Genomic DNA, 24354 nt, shown 5'->3' on the forward strand with positions numbered 1-24354 from the left:
TCTTTTGCAGCAGCTAGGTTGGCTTATCCTTGAAGAAGAAATGTTTTTTCTTCGAATTGAACGTCCATTCTTTCTTCCGACAGAGATAAATCACAAACTTGGCAAGTAATAGGGGATCCACAAAATCCTCCAGATTTCACGTGGCTAGGTGGCTAAAGTACTGCACCTTTCATTGATAATACATTGCCTTTCTTGAACGACATCAATCTTACGTCTTTATTAGGTATTTGACGCACTTCGCATATACTGAGACCACCGCAAAGACGTTGACATGCTACAGGGGAAGGTTCGTCATACTTGGCTCGCTTCACGGGTGATACGTAACCTTTATTGAACATATAAGCAACATCAACTTCGTCTAAAACCTCTTCAAGCCATTCACCTAACAACGATCTAATTAGCGCTTTATTGGAGAGGACATAGTCACCTGCAAAATATTAATGGCAAATTAAAAGTAAATATCACATGTTTAACGTTAAAGTGGGAACTTGGGTATGATTAATATACCGTTTTTGTGACTAAGGGGTTAAGAGTTATGGATTGATTAATAAATGGTTTCTATGAGTTTGGGCTCAAGAGTAAGGGTAATAGAGGGAGGGTAATAGAAGTCGGTAATAAACAGCCACCGGAAAATCTTTGCACCACCGGGATAGTGGCAAACTTCACTACCATTTATACTTGCCCTAAACACTTAAAAATCATTTCATCTGATAGATTTAAGGTTAATTATAAATAATTGACTTCATTAAATGCTATTTTAATTTTTTTCTTATCAAAAATTGTATTTTAAAGAATTTGTCCGGGTGGAATTTCAATTATTCCGCCCGGAATTATGCTGTCCGGGCGGAATTAATTTAAATTCCAATTGGAATTATTTCAAACATTTTTATTTATTCCAACGGGGATTTCAATTTTTCCAGCAACGCTTAAACTATAAAAAAATAACCATTCATACATCCTTTAATGACTTTCTGACTAGTTTTGAAGAACTTATTCTCTAAAATGAAAAAATCCCATTTTGAAAGCTGGAAAAAATTCCGACTGGATTTTGACAAAAAAATTTTAATAAGTATAAAAGCGATAATAATTAAAGGCAAATGATAGTTTTCGATAGAAATTAACATAATTATACACGCTGAATTACCAATAAGGTGCTTTGAAAAAAATATAAAAAAAATAATAATAGTAATAATAATAATAATAATGATTATCATTATATATGATTATAATGATAATAATAATGATATTAATAATAATAATAATAATAATGAAATGATAATAATAATCATAAGAATCATAACATAGTTATAATAATAATAACAATAATAGTAATAAAAAAATAAAAACAATAATAAATAATAAAAAAATATATATTCATAATAATAATAACAATAACAATAATAAATAAAAGAAAAATATATATTCATAATAATAATAATAATAATAATAATAATAATAAAAATAATAAAAATGATAATAATAATAATAATAATTATAATCATAATAATCATAATTATAATAATTGTAATACTAAAAATAAAAATAATCAATATAATAATAATAATAATAATAATAATAATAATGATAATAATCATTATAATAATAATAATGAATAAAAGTAATGATTATATAAATTATAATCGAATCATGGAATTTTATTCTTCTTCCTTGTTTTCATTATTAATATTATTATTATTATTATTATTATTATTATTATTATTATTATTATTATCATTATTATTATTATTTATCATCATAGTTATAAATAATTCGTAATCTCTTATTAAAAGGAAATCAAATGGATAACTGTGAAATAATTTGAAAATGAATCATTTGATGAAAATCCAGTTGGATTTTTTTCCAGAAACTTTTATTGGAAAAAAATCCAGTTGGAATTTTTTCCAACAAAAATAATTGGAAATAAATCCAATCGGATTTTCATTTTTTTCAAAGCACCTTATTGGTAATTCAGCGTGTATAATTATGTTAATTTCTATCGAAAACTATCATTTGCCTTTAATTATTATCGCTTTTATACTTATTAAAATTTTTTTGTCAAAATCCAGTCGGAATTTTTTCCAGCTTTCAAAATGGGATTTTTTCATTTTAGAGAATAAGTTCTTCAAAACTAGTCAGAAAGTCATTAAAGGATGTATGAATGGTTATTTTTTTATAGTTTAAGCGTTGCTGGAAAAATTGAAATCCCCGTTGGAATAAATAATAATGTTGGAAAAAATTCCAATTGGAATATAAGTAAATTCCGGCCGGACAGCATAATTCCGGGCGGAATACATGAATTTCCACCCGGACAAATTTTTTAAAATACACTTTTTGATAAGAAAAAAATTAAAATAGCTTCAAATGAAGTCAATTATTTATAATTAACATTAAATCTATCGGATGAAATGATTTTTAAGTGTTTAGGGCAAGTATAAATGGTAGTGAAGTTTGCCACTATCCCGGTGGTGCAAAGATTTTCCGGTGGCTGTTTATTACCGACTTCTATTACCCTCCCTCTATTACCCTTACTCTTGAGCCCAAACTCATAGAAACCATTTATTAATCAATCCATAACTCTTAACCCCTTAGTCACAAAAACGGTATATTAATCATACCCAAGTTCCCACTTTAACGTTAAACATGTGATATTTACTTTTAATTTGCCATTAATATTTTGCAGGTGACTATGTCCTCCTCCAATAAAGCGCTAATTAGATCGTTGTTAGGTGAATGGCTTGAAGAGGTTTTAGACGAAGTTGATGTTGCTTATATGTTCAATAAAGGTTACGTATCACCCGTGAAGCGAGCCAAGTATGACGAACCTTCCCCTGTAGCATGTCAACGTCTTTGCGGTGGTCTCAGTATATGCGAAGTGCGTCAAATACCTAATAAAGACGTAAGATTGATGTCGTTCAAGAAAGGCAATGTATTATCAATGAAAGGTGCAGTACTTTAGCCACCTAGCCACGTGAAATCTGGAGGATTTTGTGGATCCCCTATTACTTGCCAAGTTTGTGATTTATCTCTGTCGGAAGAAAGAATGGACGTTCAATTCGAAGAAAAAACATTTCTTCTTCAAGGATAAGCCAACCTAGCTGCTGCAAAAGATCATGTCGCTTTAAAGACTTATGTTCAACGGCATTGGCTAAGCTCTTATTTATCAAGACAATGATGAAATAATATTACATAAGGGAATGAAGAGATGATAATACAAACTTCAGAGAATAATGATATTATAAAAGAAACTTGAGAGAATGATGATGAAATGGTGCACACTAGAGAGAATGATGATATAACAATTAATACTGGAGAAATAAAAGATACGATAATACACACTGGCGCGAAAGAGGATATAATACTACATACTGGAAAGAATGATGATATATTTATATATCCTGGAGAAAATTTTGTGATATCATAATACACACTGGAATGTTTGATGTTATAATAATACATACTGGTGAGAATGTTGGTCTAATAAAGCATACTGAAGAGAATCGTAATATAAGGATGCACCCTTGGGAGAAAGAGGATATGATAATACACACTGTAGATTTTGATGAAATATTAATACATACTGGTGACAATATTGATATAATAATTCACAAAGGAGAAAAGAGGATACAATAATACACACTAGAGAGAAAAAAGGATATATTACATACTGGAGAGAATGATGATATAATAAAACACGATGGAGAGAAAATGTATATAATTATACATACTTGAGAGAATAATGATATAATAGTAAATACAAGAGAGAAAGAGGATGTAAAAATACACACTGGAAAGAAAGAGGATAGAATAATACATACTGGAGAGAATGATGATATAATAATACACATTAGTATCAAAGAGGATATTATTATACATACTGAGCAGAATAATGATATAATGATACACAATGGAGAGAAGTAGGATATAATCATACATACTTAAGAGAATGATGATATAATTATACATACTAAAGAGAAAGAAGATGCAAAAATATACGCCCGAGAGAAAAATAATATAAAAATACATTATGGAGAGAAAAAGGATATAATAATACATACTGTAGGGAATAATAATGTAATAAGACAAACTGTAGAGAATGATAATATAATAATACACACAAAGTAGAATAATGATATAATACATACATACTGGAGAGAAAGAGGGTATAACGATACGCAATGGTGAGAATGATGTATAATAATACATACTGGAGAGAATGATTATATAATGATACATTTTGAAAAGAATGATGATGTAATAATACATAATAGAAAGAATGATGATATAATAAATAATGGAGAGAAAGGGGATACAATATTACACACTGGAGTGAAGAGGATATAATTATACACACTGGAGAGAAAAAGGATACAATAATAAATATTGGGGAAAATGATGATATAATAATACACACTGGATAGAATGATAATATGATAGTAGATACTGAAGAGAATGATAGTATTATAATATATAATGAAAAGAATGATGATATATTACAACACAATGGAAAGAAAGAGGATACAATAATACATACTAGAGAGAAAGAGGATATAACAATACACACTGGTTAGAAAGAGAATATAGTGACTAAAGAGAATGGTGATATAAAACATTCATACTGGAGAGAAACAGGGTATCATTATATGAAATGATGAAAGTATTTATATAATAATTTATACTGGAGATAAAGAAGGAACAATATTACACGGGGCGTCCGTGGCCGAGTGGTTAAGGTCGTTGACTTCAAATCACTTGCCCCTCACCGCTGTGGGTTCGAACCCCGACAGGGACTTTGGATTCTTTCATGTTTGGAAGCTATCCAGCTAGCTTACGGAACGTCGGTGGTTCTACTCAGGTGCCCGTCCGTGCCTGAAATAATGCACGGAAGGGCACCTGAGGTCTTGCTCCACCAGTAAAGCTGGAACGTCGCGATATGACCTATACTGTGTCGATGTGACGTAAAACCCAAAACAAACAAACATTATTACACACTGGATAGACAGAGGTTATAATAATACACACTGGAGAGAGAAAAATAATATAATAAAACAAAATGGGGAGAATGATGCTATAATACTACACACTTGAGAGGAAGAGGATATAATAATACACACTTGAGAGAAAGAGGATATAATAGCACAGACTTGTTAAAAAAGAGGATATAAGAATACATACTAGAGAGAAAGAGAACAATAATAATTACCAGTGGATAGAAATAGGATATTATAATACATACTAGAGAAAAAGAGATAAAATAATACCTACTGGACAGACTGATAATACAATAACTTTGACTGGATAGAAAGAAGTTAGAATAATACACATTGGGGAAAAAGAGGATATAATAATACATATTAGAGAGAAAGAGGGTATAATAATACACACTGGTTAGAAAGAGGATATAATTAAAACAGATTAGAGAGAAAGAGAAAAATAATTATAATCAGAATTTAGAAAGGGGATATAATAATACATACTTGAGAAAAAGAAGATATAACAATGTCTACTGGAGAGAATGATAATATAATAACATATACTAGAGAGAACGATGATATTCTAATACATACTAGAGAAAGCTAAGATATAACAATACATACCGGAGAAAATGATAATATATGAATACACACTGTAGAGGCAGAGGATATCATAGTGCATACTGGAGATACAGTAGTGTGAACGTTTCGGTTGTCAAAAATAGCGTTTTTCGTGCGTGCGTTTTTCGTATATCATGCGTGCGTATATCGTGCAACGTGCGTTTGATGAAACGCTTTCTCAAGCGTGCATCGTTTACAAGCGTTTAACGTTTATCGTTTTTCGTGTATCGTTTTTCGTTTATCATGCGTTTGAAAGCGTGCGTTTGATATCCCAAGAAACGTTTAGCGTGCGTCTGCGTTCGTCTAAACGTAAACGTACCGTGTTTTGTGTCTGTTACTATTGAGAACTTAAAAAATATCTTAAACAGATCTCTTTTGTAAATTTCGGGTTTCTTAACCCTTTCGCTGCCAGAGGGTTATTGTTTTATTGATCAACTATTGCCAGAGGGTTTTCTAAGAAATTACTATATTATAAATTAATAATATTATTAGTATTATTTGTTATTCGTATTATAATAATTATATATGTTTCAAATATGCTAGTATAATTATAATTATTATCGATTGTATAATTTTCTTTATATTTATCATTATTTTTATTAATTTGTTATTATTATTCTTCTTCTTCTTATTATTATTATTATAGAAACGGCTAAAGCATTCCATATGGCAAATACGCCGAAAATAACAGGGACGGCATAAGCCGTCCCTATGGCAGTGAAAGGGAAAAATGCTCAGTGTCTCTTTCGAAAAATAATAATATTATATAGAGAAATATTAATGTGATTAATTTCATTTTTAAAAGTTTGTGACCTCATGGTGAATACCGGATTTCGACGTGTCTTACGCCGAAGTTTAGTTTTAATCCTTTTTTTACATACGCTTAGGATTTAATCACTATTTAATTACAACATGTTTGATATTCAATTCAGCAAACATGTGTCTATATGCGTGCCAATATATCTGATATCAGGTACATCAGACATTATATGATGTTAATCAGACTAGTCCGCCCCCTCCCCATTTACCAGTTCATCTTCTGACATTTTTACACAGACATACCGAATCCTATGATATTAAATTTAGACAATTCCTTACCATTTTTCATATTTATTTTCTTATTAACTGATTTTTATTGATATGAAACAACCTGACAGGGACTCGAAGCCCTGACACTAGGAATACATGTGCATTTACCATTCCGCGGCTCTTCCCGCTGAGGTATTCGGCCGCTTCGTGACCCTCAGATTACCGTACCGCCTCTCTACCGACTGAGCTGTCCGGCCGCTTACACCTTTTATGTGCTTAAAAGTGAATACCTCTTACCCATGACAGATACAGTTAGATAGCTTTAAAAAACAGGTAAATTAATTCTCAATTAACACGCATTGAAAATAAAAACCAATATACATGCACACATTCTTTTGACAAAATTTACAATTACAATTATATTACGAGTATTGTAATACATATTTTTTTACTGAAATGGAATGAAACGTTTATTGATAGTTTCATTATTTAAACATGTATAGTCACGGATTTATTATAAATCCGTGGTATAGTTAAAACTTAACTAATACATTGTACCATTTCTATATTTTTGTACAAATAAAATAGTACATGATAAATTCTACGGTGTTTGATTTGTGCCATGTTGTACTTTTGCTTTGGTAGGCACCAGACGAAAACTCAAAAATACGACTAAGAAGTTTGGTTGTATTTTTGCCCGGGCCCATGGCATTTTGTTGTCTTTCCATGTCTTCGTAAAAAAATAATGAATATAACAAAAAGTTGATATTTTAAAGATCCTGTATGTTTTGTGATTGATATTGCAAGTGTTTGTATACCACACTTGCAAAACATTATATATGTATATAATTATGCAAATAAAACAATTTTCAAACACCGAAGAATATGTAAAATGTGTACTGCAAATATCTATGCACATTATATTTAATCAATAAATTATATGCATTCATTTCTTAATGGAAACTTTGGCTAAGAATTTATAGAAAATAAATTTCTAATTACCTCCCTTTATTTACATGAAATTTTAAATTTGGTAATATCTTTATAAATAATGCTTATTGGAACTTAAAATATTAACAAATCTTAATTTGAGCATCATATCTTTGAAATAAAACCATGAAAAAAATGTGTTACAGGATCTTTAAACTGGTCCGATACATCTCATAGAAAGGATTAAAGTGTCTAAATGATTCGTCCAAAGTGTCCAATGTATGGGTCGAAGTGTCCAAATATCCGGTTTGAAATGTCCCGAAAACTGTTCTGAAGTGTCCCAAAATCTGGTTTGATGTGACTGGTAAGAAATGTCTATAGTCTGAAATGTCCCATTACCAACTCAGCCAACATAAAATTTAGTCTTATTCAAGAGTGCAAGAAAACACCTACTCTGTTAAAAGTCTGTAGTTGGATTGATTCTGTTCTAGAACTGGATATTGAAACCAGTGTCCCTCCATAATATAAATAAGACATAAATAAATTCATTAAGTAAATCTGTCTCAAAGTTAGACATGTAATCACAACATACAGGTTTAGCCAACCTTAACAATATTCTCATTACTCTATAATAGAAAAAAATATAAGCCGGCTCAGACTTGGTTTAAACTTATAATTGGGCTGTCAAATTAAGCCATTGAAGCTCGATTTACATCGCCCGTAAATGGCCACAGTATTGCTACGGTGTCTTAAACCGTTGAACCGGAGTGTTCCGTGGTGTTTTTCCAAAAAATCAAGTTGCGTTTACATATCTCCGACAAAGCCCAGGCCAGGTGCATTCCTGTTTTTAGTACCCAATATAACACCGGCTATATACGGGTAAGTGCCGATGCTAACCCAGTGCATTCCTGGTTGATCCCTTGGAGACCCGCCTACACACGGTTTCATCACCGGCCATCCCGACCATTACTGATTTCAACACAGTTGAGCTACGGGTGATGCCGGTATTGTCCCGGGAACGCCCCAGTAATGCGCCGAAGCTTCCCTGTAAGTTTATTAAAACTAGATATCCGCGAGTCGGATGTGTCGCCTTGTGAACAATATAGTTTAGGAGAAATGGCTAGGACAAAAATGAAATATGAAAAGTAACAGAGGGCAATAACTCAAAAAAGGAGTGAAGAACAGCAGTTTCTGTGCACTGCACTTGTTATCAATAAGATCTATCATCCTATGAAGTTTCAAGTCCATAGCTTTTATAATTTATTAGAAATGGCCTGGACAAAAAAAAGTATGAACATAAACAAAGGGCAATAACTCAAAAATAAGAATTGCAGAGCACTGGTTCTTGTGCACTGCACTTCTTCTTAATGAGATCTATCATCCTATGAAGTTTCAAGTCTAAATCTTTTATACATTAGGTTCTTGTGCACTACACTTCGGGTCATTATAAGAAGCATTCATACCAAAGTTTGAAGTCACTCCAAATTATAATGACTGACTTCTGCTCCGGACAAGCTTTAAGGGACGCCGACACCGAAAACGACGCCGACAAAAGTAACCCCTATATGTCGCCTTTTTCAAGGCGACACAATAAAATTGTTTGACAGCATTTACATCAGCCATTTGTTAAAAAGAGGGAGGGCTGCAATAGGAAGGAAAGGGGAAGAAAGGCATACAATGCCTACAGAGGTTGAAGGCAGTCAGGAAAGCTTGCTTTAGAAGAACTATGAATAGCAATGAATGGCCATTCTTGGTTTTCACTTAACAAACGTTTCCAAAGTAGCACTTCAAGTTCAATAAATTGCCTGTTATCAGCATGAGGTCGTGACGCCACCTTCTATCACCAAAGCTTATTTTATTAACAATCTGATTATCAAAAATAATCCTGTTGCAGGATACCTTTAGGTATGGACTAACTGAAATCAACTCTAAAGAATATTATACAGCCAGTCACACAAAATATCCATTATTCCATTCTTTTTATTAATAAAAAATAATAAGAAAGTTTCTGTGTAGCCTGATAAGCACACTGCCAATAACCTAATTGTTTATAAACTTTAACAGCTAGAATAGTCTGTCTGAGATAGACAGATAAGGACAAACAATTTGGTAAACATGAGTTGCTTCCCCTTAAACTGAGACAAAATGGAATTGTTAAATATATGCATGTAACATGCTTGAGCTGAATGAGCTGTCTAGTATTTACTGTATTAATTTGAATAACTTAATATAGGGAGATTGACATATTTCTAGGGATATTTTATTTTTATTTTTTGGGTGCACTTGCTTCACTAGAGCTAGATAGGTTAACAACTCATCTTTAATCAAGGAGTTCTGCACTTACCATTTGGGGTTTTAAAAGGTATATTTGAGCTAATAATTCTTTTTTCTGTACTAATTGTGGAGGGGGTTGGAATTTGAGATGGCCTGAGATAGCTTAGTCAGTACAGCCCCCATATAGTATTCTGATTGTCCGGGGTTTGGTATCGGGGCAAAATGTAGAGCCATGGTGGTATATAGCTGAGACGTGTTCTCTACACTCATGAAAACATTGTGGAGTTTAATATGGCAGGGATGTCACAGTATTAAATGTTCAATGATTAGGAAGGGGATATTGAAGAAGCCTTATAGCTCAGTTGGTAGAGGTTCGGAATGGTTTTCAATGTGTCCATGCAAGCCTCCCAGGTTTGAGCCCCAGTCAGGCTGCACAGTTACTTTCGGGATCCAACATAGGGCCAAGACTGTATAAACAGACATCTCACTATGTCAGTTCATCAAATATTTTAGGAGATATTTTTAATAAAGTGGGGGACTATGTTCATGTATAGTGCGGATCACATATTAAGAGAAAAATGTTTATGCGGTAGAGCTGCAGTATAGTATTCAAAGGGTTCTGGGTATGATATTCTGAGGGTCTTTGTTTTGAGTCTCAGTCAGGCTGCATATTTTTCTGACTCTGTGTTTAATAAATATTTCCAGCTAATTATTTGCTTGTCTGCATTTGTTAATGATTATGTCTTACGTCAATATTGTAAAATATTTAATTACTGTCTAGTAATGTGATATTATATTTTATAAGACATTGTAGCAGTACTAAATTTTACAGCTTTTAAATAAGGGGGGGGGTAGTTTGCATAGACTTGTGTGGACCTAGGCAGGTTGCCTCAATTAATTGCCTCCTCACCAGTGAGGTTTTTTTTAGGGTAGCCTGTAGGGATTTATCATTTAGATTATTATAATACCACAGGGATATTTCCCTCTACTGGGTGTAATCAGAAACTATATAGAGTTCTCCTCTGTAACATTTAAAACAACAATGTGGATTTACTTGGAGTTTCATACTATCACCTTTTCCACAGGGGCCTGTGATGGTATAAAACGGTGGTATAAAAGTCCTATTCACATTGTACCTATTCAAGGACGAATTTCAATAAAGCAGGGATATATGTCATGGTTCCAAACTGTCCACTATTTAGGGAGGTGATATGTAAGCAGCCTGATAGTTCGGTTTTTGAGCTGCAGAATGGTTTCCGAGGGTCCGGGGTTCAAGTCTCGGTAAGGCAGCATATTTTTTAAACTTGTGACAGTAATATAAAAATCTTGCACTAATGGAGGTGCATGAGGTTGACCGGTTTCCTCATTTTCCTCATTTTTTCCCTCTTAATTACAGTTTCAGAAACAAAATAAAAGTGCATTCTTAATATTTATATATAATCATATATTGCAATGCCCTAGAAATTTTACCTTTTTTGTGATATCACTGGATTTCAGTATTGTTTATTTTTACTTTCACTTTCGTTTTGAAAAGCTTTTACTGGCGACAACACAGTAAATCAAGCGGTGCCCCAATAAAACATACAGGACATCAACTTAAATCTACGTATTGTGTCAGCATTTTAATCCTTCCTGAAAGCTTTTCCCTTAATGTTATCCATTTCCCTTAATGTTATATGTGGTAGAATCCTGTGTTTTTAATCAGTTTTCGTGACTTCTGTCAAAATAGTTAATTCCTTACTGTTACCTCAAGATTTTAAAGTTGATTGTTTATGATGCAACCTCACTTATAATATAGATTTGCCTCATAAATCCATCTGAATTTAATTGTTAGCACTGTACATTTATGATAATTTGCAATGCAATTTTCCATGTCGGCCATGTTGGACTATTACGTGTCAGGTTACGTAGTGAATGCAAGGGATAGTCAAGGGATAGCTCTTTATCCGATTGCGCATAAAGAGGAATCCGTTTAATTATTTTACTTTCGATATTAGCACATGAAAGCTTATATTTTTAAAAATCATTAGTTGAGGCTGTGGCAATAAATAATTTTAGTGTTAGGTTGTTGAGTGCATTTCAGCTCAACATTTCTAGCTATCATTTAATCAAATCGCTAAACGGTCTACATGTAGCTAAAGTTGTTTAAAACTTAATATAATTACGATATTTTAATAAAGGTTTAGAAACGTTTTCATTTTGCGTGAGTTTTAGCGTGCGTATATCGTTGAGCGTATTTCGTTTAGCGTATATCGTTTTGCGTGCGTCTGCGTATTTTGTTTCGTATAGCGTGCTCGTATAGCGTGTAACGTGCGTGCATTTGTTCCAGAGCGTGCGTTTTGCGTGTAACTGAAACGTTCACCCTACTGTTATAATGATATCATAACACATACTAGAGAGAATGGTGATATAATAATACACAATGGAGAGAATGATCATATAATAGTATATACCAGAGAGAATGAAAATGTGATAATATAATGATACACACACTGGAAAGAGAAGGGATATGATAATACACACTGGAGAGAATACTGATATAATAAAATATACTGGAGAGAAAGTTGATAATTATACACATTTGAGAAATTGATGACCTTATAATACAAACTGGAGACAAAGATGATATAACAAAGCACACTGGAGAGAAAGACGATATATATGTTATTTTGGTTACCTCTTCAGGGGGTATCAATATTTACAAAATCTTCTCTTTTGTAAACAGAAGATCTACAGTACTACATTGTACATTCACATAATCATGTAAGCATGTGAGCTAGGTAGGCACTGGAATAATAAATAGTACAATCCTTACCAAATGATGGAGATTCTTTTAAGTCATATAAAGAGCTATCTCTCTTTTATATCATTCATAATAAATATACACTTTACCTGGAGGAGGTAAAATACCCAAACGAACTCATGATTTAAATCCACAGCTATTTATACATCTTCAATCATATCAATAACATAGTTCATAGCTAAGTTCATAGTTCTTAATCATAGAAGTCCATTACTCAATGATACAGTGGTCCCTTTTCTTACATTTATTTATTGGTCCCTGTGCTTATATTTATTTATGACAATGCAAGAGTTATTAAAATCCAATAATTCATCAAAGTACCTAATATATATAAAACATTACTTTCATAGATAATAAAATATCAACTTACAGATCTGTAGGATGTTTAGCCCTTTTACACAATTAAGATATACGCCATCATCCACCCAAATGAATCTCACCGAGTGCTTCTGTGAAGAACAATGCATCAATTATTATATACATGCAAATTAGTCGAAGTTAGTAAAAGATAGAATAAATTAGGATAAAAAGTTGAAAGTAGTAGCCATCTTGGATGTATCTTCGAAATGATACATGTAACAAAATAATAATGATACAGGGGTGGTTGATGATGAAAAGATTTTAGGACTAGTAGATGAAAGGGGTGAAGAGATGTGCAGAAATGTTAATGTTCATAATCAGTTGGTGCTAAAACAAAGATCTGAAGGCAATGCGTTTCTCGATAAGTTTGAAAATATCTTTAAAGACGCTCCTGGAACTGTGGATTATGAAGTTCACAAGATTGAGCCGACTGACAAAATGTCAACTTGTGATAGGCTCGATACCTGAAAAGAGACACATTGTAGATTATTCATTTTGTTTGAAAACAGTGGAGTGTTTTCTTGAGTATATATATGTTAACAACAATTTAATTGATATCTACAGCTATACATTGTTTGTGGTGTAGAACAAATGTAATGTTTCAGTGAACAGTAATTTTTAGAACTGTCGTTATGCGCTCTTTGTATAAAGATGAATTTGATTGTGTTGATCGTATTTGATTTGGATTAATTGATAGTAAATAGTTGTTTTGGTTGTTGCATTATATTTGGTTGTTGAGTTATATCTGTTTGGTAATAAATATAATTGGTTGATATTTGTTGAGTTGTATGGAGTGATTTTATCTTGTCAAGATTATCTTAGTTGATATTTTAATTTTGAAGTTGTATTCTGATGTTGATTAGCTTTTGTGAAGTTAATATTGTTGGTTGAATGTTTGTGGTTTATACTGTATCTTAGAGTTGTAAAAATAGTCATTTTGTGTTCTTCATTTTTGTAACAATATTGATTTGTTTGATCATAAGTTGTTTAGACCTTGGGCTCGCCAGTTGTCTAGTATAAAAGACGCAAACGCGAAAAGATATTTTGTATAAGTGGTTAATAAATGGTGTGTGTTTGTTTTGGATGTTATTAATGAAATGATGATCGGAGTTCTTTGGGTTTTTTTTGCGTCAATAATAATCTGAATTTGTTGTTTAAATTTATATATAGATTTGAGAGAGAAAAAGATAACAAATATTACTAACTCAACCATAACATGTTGGTTTTCCAACTAAAAATATCTCAATTTCAAGTCAGGCGGTACTGCCCAGCCTTCATATCTTGGAAATAGGTTATAGGTTTTATTTCTAAATATTTCCTTAATTATAATAAATATTATCAAAGCAGTCATTCTTCTGACAGTCAGATCCTATGTTTTCATGCCTGTGTCAAGAATACAATCGATAACATCATACAGTTAAGTTCGATATATTAACACCATTTCTTACATTTATGCTTAAACAATGTTAGCATATGTTTTTGCGAGATGGCAAGGCCGAGAACATATGACGTTGATGTATTTGCATAATGATAGTCTTTTTATTTCAATTTGAAATTCAGCTTGTAAGAAGGTGTTTTTTTAGTTAGAATTTATTAGAGGCATAAATGATATATCAGTATCTATAAACTACACCACCAGCATTTAAAATGAGTCATGATAATAACAGCGGAGTTCCGTCGAGAACTAAAAATAGAATAAAAGCGAATTGGCTTTTGTTTGTGATTGGACTATTAACATTAATATGCATTTTTGATGTTGTTGTTCATCAACGTAAAATGTCTGTGGTAAGTTTCAATGCACTTTGTGTATACTTTTTTCTTACATTTATAACTATATATATTCTTCATTTAAATGACTTAAAATTTGTTTTATTTATTAAGGTATTTGCAAAAGAGAACGGGGAATATAATGTAAATAATGGAAATGACAAAACACATTATCTATTTAATTATTCATAAACTAAAGATAAATACAAAGCAGACAAAAGGGTTTTTTGACGACTTTTGCTGAAGCAAATATTAAGAATATGCGATAAATGTACCAATAAGTGCTTTTCCAAAATTTAAAATTAAAACATTGACAAAAATATCGTTATAAATCCAGAGCACAAGTAAAGACAAGGGGCAATATATATATAATATTCTTATTATCTTATCAGTTGATCAATATTGTCAATTTCATATCCAGATGCAGATGCAAAGTAACAAAAGTAGATGTAAAAAGGTGATAGACGAACATAATTTATTTCAAATACCTGATGATGACATTATAGACAAAATGGACAACAATTCTTTGTATTTATTGTTTAACAAGTAAGTATAAACAGTTTTGTTGATAAGAAACATATGTTAATATGATCAGAAGAACAATAACTAAATCAGTCGATACCTATCCTCTCCTTCTTTCTTTTGATACATGTATAGAAATGATTTCTGTATTGTCTTTTGAAACATAAATCATATTCTTGTAATTGGTATCGTCAGATTTTCGAAAATTACTTTTCGATAGGAGGTGTTTGCAAATAAAATAGTTTCATACTAGAACAGTGAAGACTTCTTTTGGATATTGTGAGCATAAGATTTTTCTAAGTCATTTATCTATTGTACATTTTAAGGTTTATAAAAGAATTGATTTTTACATGAATCTCACATTAAATGATAATTGCTTCTAATGTTCATATAATACAAAAAAGTGAATTTCAACCTTTTGACAGTCACTTATTTCAAATTAAAGTTTTAAAAATAATAATTATAAGTGTTGTTTTAGGAACGTGTGGTTGAACCAGTTATTTTCACATACCATAGAAGTAATCAAAACGTCATTTGCTTTTTGTTTTATTCTGCATTACAAATTTATTCAAATGTTTCTTGAACGGATATATTAACATTTTTATACTGTTGGTATGTTTGTATTATTCATAGAATAAAATTGCTATGTGCAACTTGAGCACTTCTTTTTGAGAGTGGCAAGCTAGGGGAAATAAAGCCTGTTAATCGTGTTTCCTTCAAAGACCGGCTACATATTTTCTCATATTATTTCGTAAATATAGTGGGCAAGATATATAACTGTGTATTACATAACTTGAGATTTAAAAAAAAACTACAGTGCATTACTTTTAAAGTATTATTAGCTTTAACTTAGTAAGCAATACTATTTGACCCATCTGAAAAGATTATCCGTGTTTTGAATTTAACATACTTAGAAGTTACATTGTATTAAACTTTTATCTTTTAAAGGTCAATAGGTCTGTTACCTTTGTTAAAATTATGCCCTTAAAGATGTAAAGGTATAGATTATCAACGAAGCTGAGTTCGTTCAATACTTTTAATTGAAATGTCCATCAGTGTATGATCTCGGTATATAATTATAATAAGCTTCAAGTAGATTTAACCCAAGAGGTTAAAGTCACATAACAACTTCAAGCTCCAATCAATTATGAATCAGTATCAAGAAGATCAAGCCATGGAACAAACAAATAAAGCAATACTAAATACATGTACATACTGAGATCATTAACACAACACAATTTATACAATTTAAGTCATAGCGTGTCCGTCCGTCCGTTAGCAATTTGGTTTCCAGAGCATAACTTAATTTCCATTTGGCCCACAATGTTCAAACCTCACTTGATGATTGTCCATATTAGGTAGAAGACCCCTATTGATTTTGGGGCCAAAAGGTCAAAGGTCAAGGTCACTATGACCTTAAAAATGAAAACAGTTTCCAGAGCATAACTTAAGTTCCATTTGACCCACAATGTTCAAACTTCATAGGATGATTGTCCATATTAGGTAGAAGACCCCTATTGATTTTGGGGCCAAAAGGTCAAAGGTCAAGGTCACTATTACCTTAACCTTTTACCCCATGAGCATATTGCGAAAAATGGCCGTTTTCATTGAAAAGCCTCTTGTAACAAGTTCAAACTGCTAGGAAACTATGAAAAATGCTTCAATACTAATGAAACTTGGCACAAATGTTGACTACACCATAGCCTCTGTAACAGCATGCTCAATGGTAAATTTCCTGTTACCATGGCAACGGGGGGACATCTCAAAATTGCCAAACATTACTATTTTGCATTGTTTTTTTTCCATCAAAACTGATTTCAAAGTGCTGCAACTTCTCCATGAATTGAAATAGAGTAAAAGGCTTTTCAGCGTCGGTTACTAGTTACCCTAAGATCGACTTGAGGCCATTTTTAGCCTGCCACATGTCCAAAATTTTCTTGGCGATGAGGGGGACTCCGCTCCCCTTCAAACCTCCCAATCAGAAGGGGGCACATTCCCCTTCTGGCAACCCCCTGATGTAATATTTGGATGCGGGACGGCGCCGAAAAAGTGGTCACTTTTTTAACAACATTTCTCAAACAAAAAACGGTGTTTGGGGCCTAAATAGGGCATTTTTTCACTGTTTGAGGCTTCAAAAAGGGGGGGGCAAAAGCCGTTGAAACACGCTTATATAAGGGAAAAGGTTAAAACTGAAAACAGTTTCCGGAGCATAACTTAAGTTTCATTGGACCCACAATGTTCAAACTTCATAGGATGATTGTCCATATTAGGTAGAAGACCCCTATTGATTTTAGGGTCACAAGGTCAAAGGTCAAGGTCACTATGACCTTGATACTGAAAACAGTTTCGGAACATAACTTAAGTTCCAATTGGCCCACAAAGTTTAAACTTCATAGGATGATTGTCCATATTGGGTAGAAATACCCTATTGATTTTGGGGTCAAAAGGTCAAGGGTCAAGGTCACTATATCCTTAAAACTGAAACAGTTTTCGGAGCATAACTTAAGTTCCAATTGGCCCACAATGTTCAAACTTTATAGGATGATTGTCCATATTAGGTAGAAGACCCCTATTGATTTTGAGGTCACAAGGTCAAAGGTCAAGGTCACTATTACCTTAGTACTGAAAACAGTTTCCGGAGCATAACTTAAGTTCCAATTGGCCCACAATTTTTAAACTTCATAGGATGATTGTCCATATTAGGTAGAAGACCCCTATTGATTTTGGGGTCACAAGGTCAAAGGTCAAAGTCACTTTTACCTTAATACTGAAAACAGTTTCTAGAGCATAATTAAAGTTCCAATTTGCCCACAATATTCAAACTTCTAAGGATGATTGTCCATATAAGGTAGAAGACCCCTATTGATTTTGGGGTCACAAGGTCAAAGGTTAAGGTCATTATTAATAACTTAAGTATTAATCAACATTCAGCTGTAAAATTTTATAGGATGAACAGCGAATTCCCATGTCAATATAAAATAATTCAATCCAGTGGCCTATTAAATAAATATAGTAAACTTATAAAATAGTAAAAACAATAATATGGCTTGTACAATTATACATACCAATTGTGGATTGGACTCAAATGACACTCAATGACTCATACAAAAATACTCTCAGTCTTGTAGTGTTACTGCAACATACTGTAATTAAACATGTGCACAATAGAGAACGACAGTGATTTATATTAACTACTGCAAATAGACATTTACTTTAAATATGCTGCCATTATCAGATGCATTGTAAACAAATCATGTACAATCTTATTTTAATAAACTTTAGACACACAGCTCATTTGTAACTCACTTAAACAAAGAAAGCAACCAATATAAAACTTCACCAACCTCAATCCAAAATCCACAATCCTTTTTAAGAATTAATAACCAACTTATCATTATAAATAAATGAAAAACATGTCTGCCTTCTACCAAAAACTGATGACAATTCAGAAAACGGCGGGAACAATTACACGCATGACTAACTAATAAAACAGCCAAGGGAAATCACTCCTACAGATTTCAATCAATACAACTACTACTGATTATTTCCCTTTGGTTACAGGTCTTTCAGAAGTTGTGTGCATTAAGGATTTCATACCATAATGGACATTCTAAATTTAGAATCTTTTGGTTTGCTTTTGACTTTCTTCTTTCACTTTTTATTGGAAGCCCGTGGTCCAGGGGTAAGATATTCGTTTAGGAAGTGAGGGATATGGGGTTCAAGTCGCAGTCAAGGCAACTGTTTTTCTTTTAGATTTTTTGAGTGTCTTTTTAGCGATTTTGACATTTTTTCTTAAGGACTTAGCCACGGTATGCAAAGATAAAGTGTCTCTGTAATGCTTTCAATTTTATTAGATTTCCTACATGAGAAAACACGTTTTAGTTGCTAGAAAAGGTATGTTATTTTTAGCCTGTGAAAAAAGGAGTTCATTTTATGTGCATGCATTTTCCTAAGAAGAAGAAAATTGAAACACAATGAATACTAATTACTAACATTCACTTTTTACAATCTATAGGTCCAAAATGAAAACAGGACATATATAATTTCTACAAAAAACATTTTCATTATGCAAAAATAATTCTTCTAAATATGCCATGGTCATAAAAATATGAGCAAAAATTCAAAAAAATGGGGTGTGGCACTCAAACAATTATTAATGAAAAAGTTTGATGGTGAAAATTTCTATTTTTTGAAAAATAAATGTCTTATACCATTTAGATAAGAAAACAATATGAAAAATTCATATCGGCGAGCATAAGGGTCCGTAATCCTTAAAAACAAAATACACTACTTAGTTCTATATCAAATGAAATAAATGTTATATATATATTCGTGCTTCTTCCAGGTATGTGAATCTTCAACAGTACTACTGCTGCAATATTACTCGCCAAGGTCAGAAACTATCAACAGGAAAAAATGTATGTGAAGATGACTTTTTCAAACCAGGATCAAAATGCAACGTGTATTCTTTTGGGTAGGTTGTTTCTTTAACTGAGCAAATTATCCTTTTTATCCTTTATCCTTATTTTCTTTTTATATGAACTGATCTCAGTGCATTTTAATGAGTGCCTTCTCTTTCGAAAAGGGTTACAAATACAAGAAAGGTATAAGTCAACTTTTAATCATTTGTTTCTGGTCCTTGTACAAACACAAGTAAGGTATTTGTCAATTTTAAAAAAAATTCTGGTCCTTGCATTGTCAAACTCTTTATTACACTTTAATGAACACAAGCGACGAATTGAAAAATATTTTATTATTTTAGTGTAGCAACAATAATAATTTCTTGCTCAAAAATTAAGAATGAACTACAAGATTTAGTAATGCAAATGTACGGTAGCAAATTTTTGCCAACATTTAACCATGTAATTATCACGTAAACTATCTGACTAAGTAGTAACTTGTCGTGTTAACAAGATAAATGACAGATATATATTTTGTTAGATAGGTACGAATAAGTATATGACTTCCAAAAACGCTAAAAGGTGCCAAGAACTGCTAACTCTTACCACTTAAATAATAGATATCTATCCTTTTTTTTGTTATTTTAACTATTAGGTAATTGAAATTGTTATTCAGATGGTTCATGCGATATTATGTAATTAAATGTTTGCCAAAATATCCGACCATACAGATGATCTTGAATTTTTTTTATTTCAATAGTAAATTTTACAACTGTCTCCTAAATTTATTAGTTTTAGGTAAACCACGTTTGGTCCCCATCCAAACGTGTATCATGCTTCAATTAAACACGACATTCATATTTCAACCTTTGGGAACAGAATTACTTAAATACGAAAGCAAATTTAGGACTTGAATATCGTAATTGATCATGCAAAACCAACGTTTATACAATAGTATAAGTCAAATTCATCTCGTGATTGCAAATGTCTGAATATGATAACTACACGGCAATAAAACAGTTTTTTTCAGTTGTTTAGTATACTCTTTTACAGATTATAAGTCAAAACTATTAGCCTAGGGCATTCCATAAATATCAATTTAAAATACGCTCAACACTTTGATATCAGAGAAAAATAATATTTATTCATTCATTCATTTATTTATTTAATTCATGTGCGTATTATACTTAGTATAAAATTATTACTAAATCAAGTCTGTAAAAACGTTTTATTATGTCTTATTCATGCACATCTTTTTTCATTAAGTATTACATAATAATGAATCAGAAATTAAGGAAAAAACAGTTTCTGACTAACATTAGTTTAAATTGAACGCTAAGAACCATTATTTTGATTTCTCTAAAACAAAATCTTTGCAATTGAATAAATATAAATGTGTTAAAGTTTCAGTCCCTTTTCTCAATATTTTATAGGTCAAAGTTTAATTTCGACTTCGAAGAAAGTATATGGAAAAATTTCAATTGTGAAATTCACACGTTTGATCCAAGGTTTGTAGCGTTGTTAAGAACTTTAAGATTTTATGTTTCATAATGAAACTATTTGGGTGCTATTGTTTTAACTGATTAGATAATTAAAAGATGTTAAAACTTATTAAGTTTTAAGTATAAAAGAAAATGTCCACACTTATGACATCTATGAAAATACTTATTAAATTTCTTAATCGCCATGTAGATAAGTATGTTCGTTGATTTAAGCGTATGCCTTATAACCATGGTGTACCTATTTGCTCAGTAACTTTTGCTCAGTAAAATAAAATTGAATAACGTCCATGTCTAGGATAAAGATCAAATATTTACTAAAAGGTATTTTGTTAGTCCCATAGTTGGCAAAAAGTCCCAGGAATCATGTTACACTTAAGACTTTCTAGGACAAACACAGTCCTTATCACTTGGTATATTAATTGATTAATTAAAATGTTAAAGAAATAATTTATGCTTATAATGTAGTTTTAATTAAACTTTTAAGATTAAAATAAAATTTGTATTTACATCACAATAAGTTGTTTGAGGACATAAATGTCAAACATGACTCCAACAAATGTGGTTTTAAGTCAGGCTTTCAGTATGTTTGAGCGTAAGTTAGCAATTTAATATATTTAAAGCAAATTTAAATAAAAAGATCTTAAATAAATGATATAAAGATGTATTTAATCTTAGTCTTGTTCATCTAGCATGCCAGTTGAACAGAAGACATTACCATTTTTCATAGGTTATCACCTGATTGGCCTGTCCGGGAAAAATTTCATTCAAACGGAACCCGAAATATGGAGACATCATAATAAGCCTTTGTGGAAAACATGGCAGATGCAAACACTGTCATCAATTATGGATTCGCTTAATCATTCAGATGTACGTTTTGTATAGAAAGCGTTCGGTGTTATTTTAGTTAATATGATAATCATACGATTAGTTAACTGAACATGTCATATGAAAAATATTCGTTTTGTAGCTTTTGTTATGAATTACTTTAATTTTCTGAAATGTGACAATATTAATCATTCTTGTGATGAAGACTGCAAAAGTAACTTAATGAAAGGACTCTTCTGCAAATCTTAGCTTTAAATGAAACAGATGCTTAAGAATTCGTTTTTATATCGTATCGGATTTGGAAGCAAGTATTATAATAAATCGATTAAGCTAAATATACCAAAAGCATAGTAATATCATACAGATTTTGTTTTGTTTTACATTTCAATAATTTCATTGCAGGCAACAATTGACATTCTAAAAATAGACATTGAAGGATGGGAATGGGATGCACTCCCTGAAATGATACAGGGGGGAAAACTACGAAATGTGAAACAACTCTGTATTGAAATACATTTTGGATTTAGCTTCAAGCATCAAACAACGAATGGGCATATTAAACACGTTTTTACTAATAATACATGGGGAAATGTTCCCTTAAAGGGTCAACTTAAAATTCTGAAGCAGTTATACAATTATATGTTTCGAATAGTTAGAAATCAATCATTCAATTGGGGGAGGATAAAAATTGAAAACAAGATTATAAGAACGCTTAATGAATTAACACTTATAAATCTAAGGTTCTTAACGTGAAATGGTCAACGCACATGGTATACCAAATCAAACAATGTCTAATTGCAAAGATTACTAAGTAATAACTTTGTAAAAATGATATCATTTAGGTTCCAAATAAATCACATATATTTTCATAAAGATGGAATTGTTACAAACAAGTTATTTACAGCTTTATTATTGTGTTTATTTAAACAAATCTACATTGGTGATAATGTCAAACTTGAGGTATATGGTTAGGGTTAGGCAGAACAGGGTTTTTGTTAAAAGAAGCTGTACTAAACGTGGCAATCAGATTTTAAATCCAACAGGGTGATTATGAGGTTATACCACAGTTTAAAATTATGAATTTTTATGTGGAGAACACATAGAAGCAGCTCTGAAATGCCTTTGCATTTATGTATTTGAAATCACCGTGTAAATTTATTTTCAAAAATATCTTAAAAATGTACATAAGAAATAAGAAAAACATTCAGAAATTATGAAAAATACCTTACAATTGTATTTTATGAAATGTAATATGAAATATAGGCCCTTTCTTGTAGGGTAAAATCTTAGCATTGTGTTTTTGTATCAAGTCATCGGATCATGGGGATTTTTCTCAATAAATAGATAATTGGATACATATTAAGAAGTTGTACAGCTTGGTTTGTAATGATGACACGAATGATTTATTTATACTTAACAATAAAGAAAGCAAATGGTTCATACAATTAAATATTTAAGGATTACCAAAGACTTTGCCGACAACATGGCAAATGGACAATGCATATATAAATTGCTTTCCGGGCATATTGGGCCTTCTACGTATGGGTGCGAACAGTGTTTTCATTTCTAGAATTCAAAAGAAAACCAAACGTATTATTACATGTCTGGAAACATAAATTTCAAGATTTACCAACGAAAGCAATTTATGCTGACATATCCGGAAAAGTAACTCAATAGTTATAAGTATTGAAGTAACCGTACCATCACTCACTTTTAACTGTTTTCATTTGAACATCAATGTATATGTTTAAAGAAAAAGAAACTTTAGTTCATTCAATTCATAATCCATTAAAAAAATCAACCATAAAAGTATTCACATTCAATAAATATTCTAGTTGAAACATATGATTCAAATAGGAAAGGAATACGTTTGAAATATACACATTCTTCGAACTTAGTATTAAGTATCGGATGTTTCTAGCTAATCAATACAGTCAAGATATTAAACAAACACGCTCCCGTCCCGTCTGCATCAACATCAATTCCTGTACTATGTTTTTCTATTGTTTGTTAAATTTCAATGCGATTTCAATTAAGAATATCTCAACAATTTCCAAACTTAATTGCACAAAATAATCAGGTGTCAGTCAGTAAGGGGAGTTACATAAAGCTTGTACAATAGTCTTTATTAAGAAGAACACAGTTCTGTTTATTACTGTAAATATTACAGTCATTAAGTCCCTTCCTGTATTTCTTTAGATTTTAATAAATCTAGTTTTATTTTGTTTTGCTTCATAGTGTTAAAATGTTCGAAAGTACTACAGGAAAGATAAAAAATCGTTTTAAAACTTGATCCGATCGTTGACCTCTAATTTCTTCATATAAAGATATCTTTCTAAGTGGCACATTTT

At 31.6% G+C, this 24354-nt stretch overlaps 1 protein-coding gene across 1 annotated transcript; it reads left to right on the forward strand.

Moving 5' to 3' along the window:
- The first annotated feature begins 14412 nt into the window (after window positions 1-14412).
- On the forward strand, window positions 14413-23408 carry LOC132756565 (uncharacterized). Its single transcript, XM_060747664.1, has 6 exons — window positions 14413-14772; window positions 15176-15300; window positions 19622-19750; window positions 21110-21184; window positions 21868-22045; window positions 22406-23408. Exons 1-6 carry the CDS (start codon window positions 14635-14637, stop codon window positions 22754-22756), a joined length of 996 nt encoding a protein of 331 aa, XP_060603647.1. The 5' UTR covers window positions 14413-14634; the 3' UTR covers window positions 22757-23408.
- The last annotated feature ends 946 nt before the right edge of the window (window positions 23409-24354 follow it).

Source organism: Ruditapes philippinarum, unplaced genomic scaffold (assembly GCF_026571515.1).
Source record: "Ruditapes philippinarum isolate M1 unplaced genomic scaffold, ASM2657151v2 ctg8643_1_1_1_1, whole genome shotgun sequence".
NCBI lineage: Eukaryota > Metazoa > Mollusca > Bivalvia > Venerida > Veneridae > Ruditapes > Ruditapes philippinarum.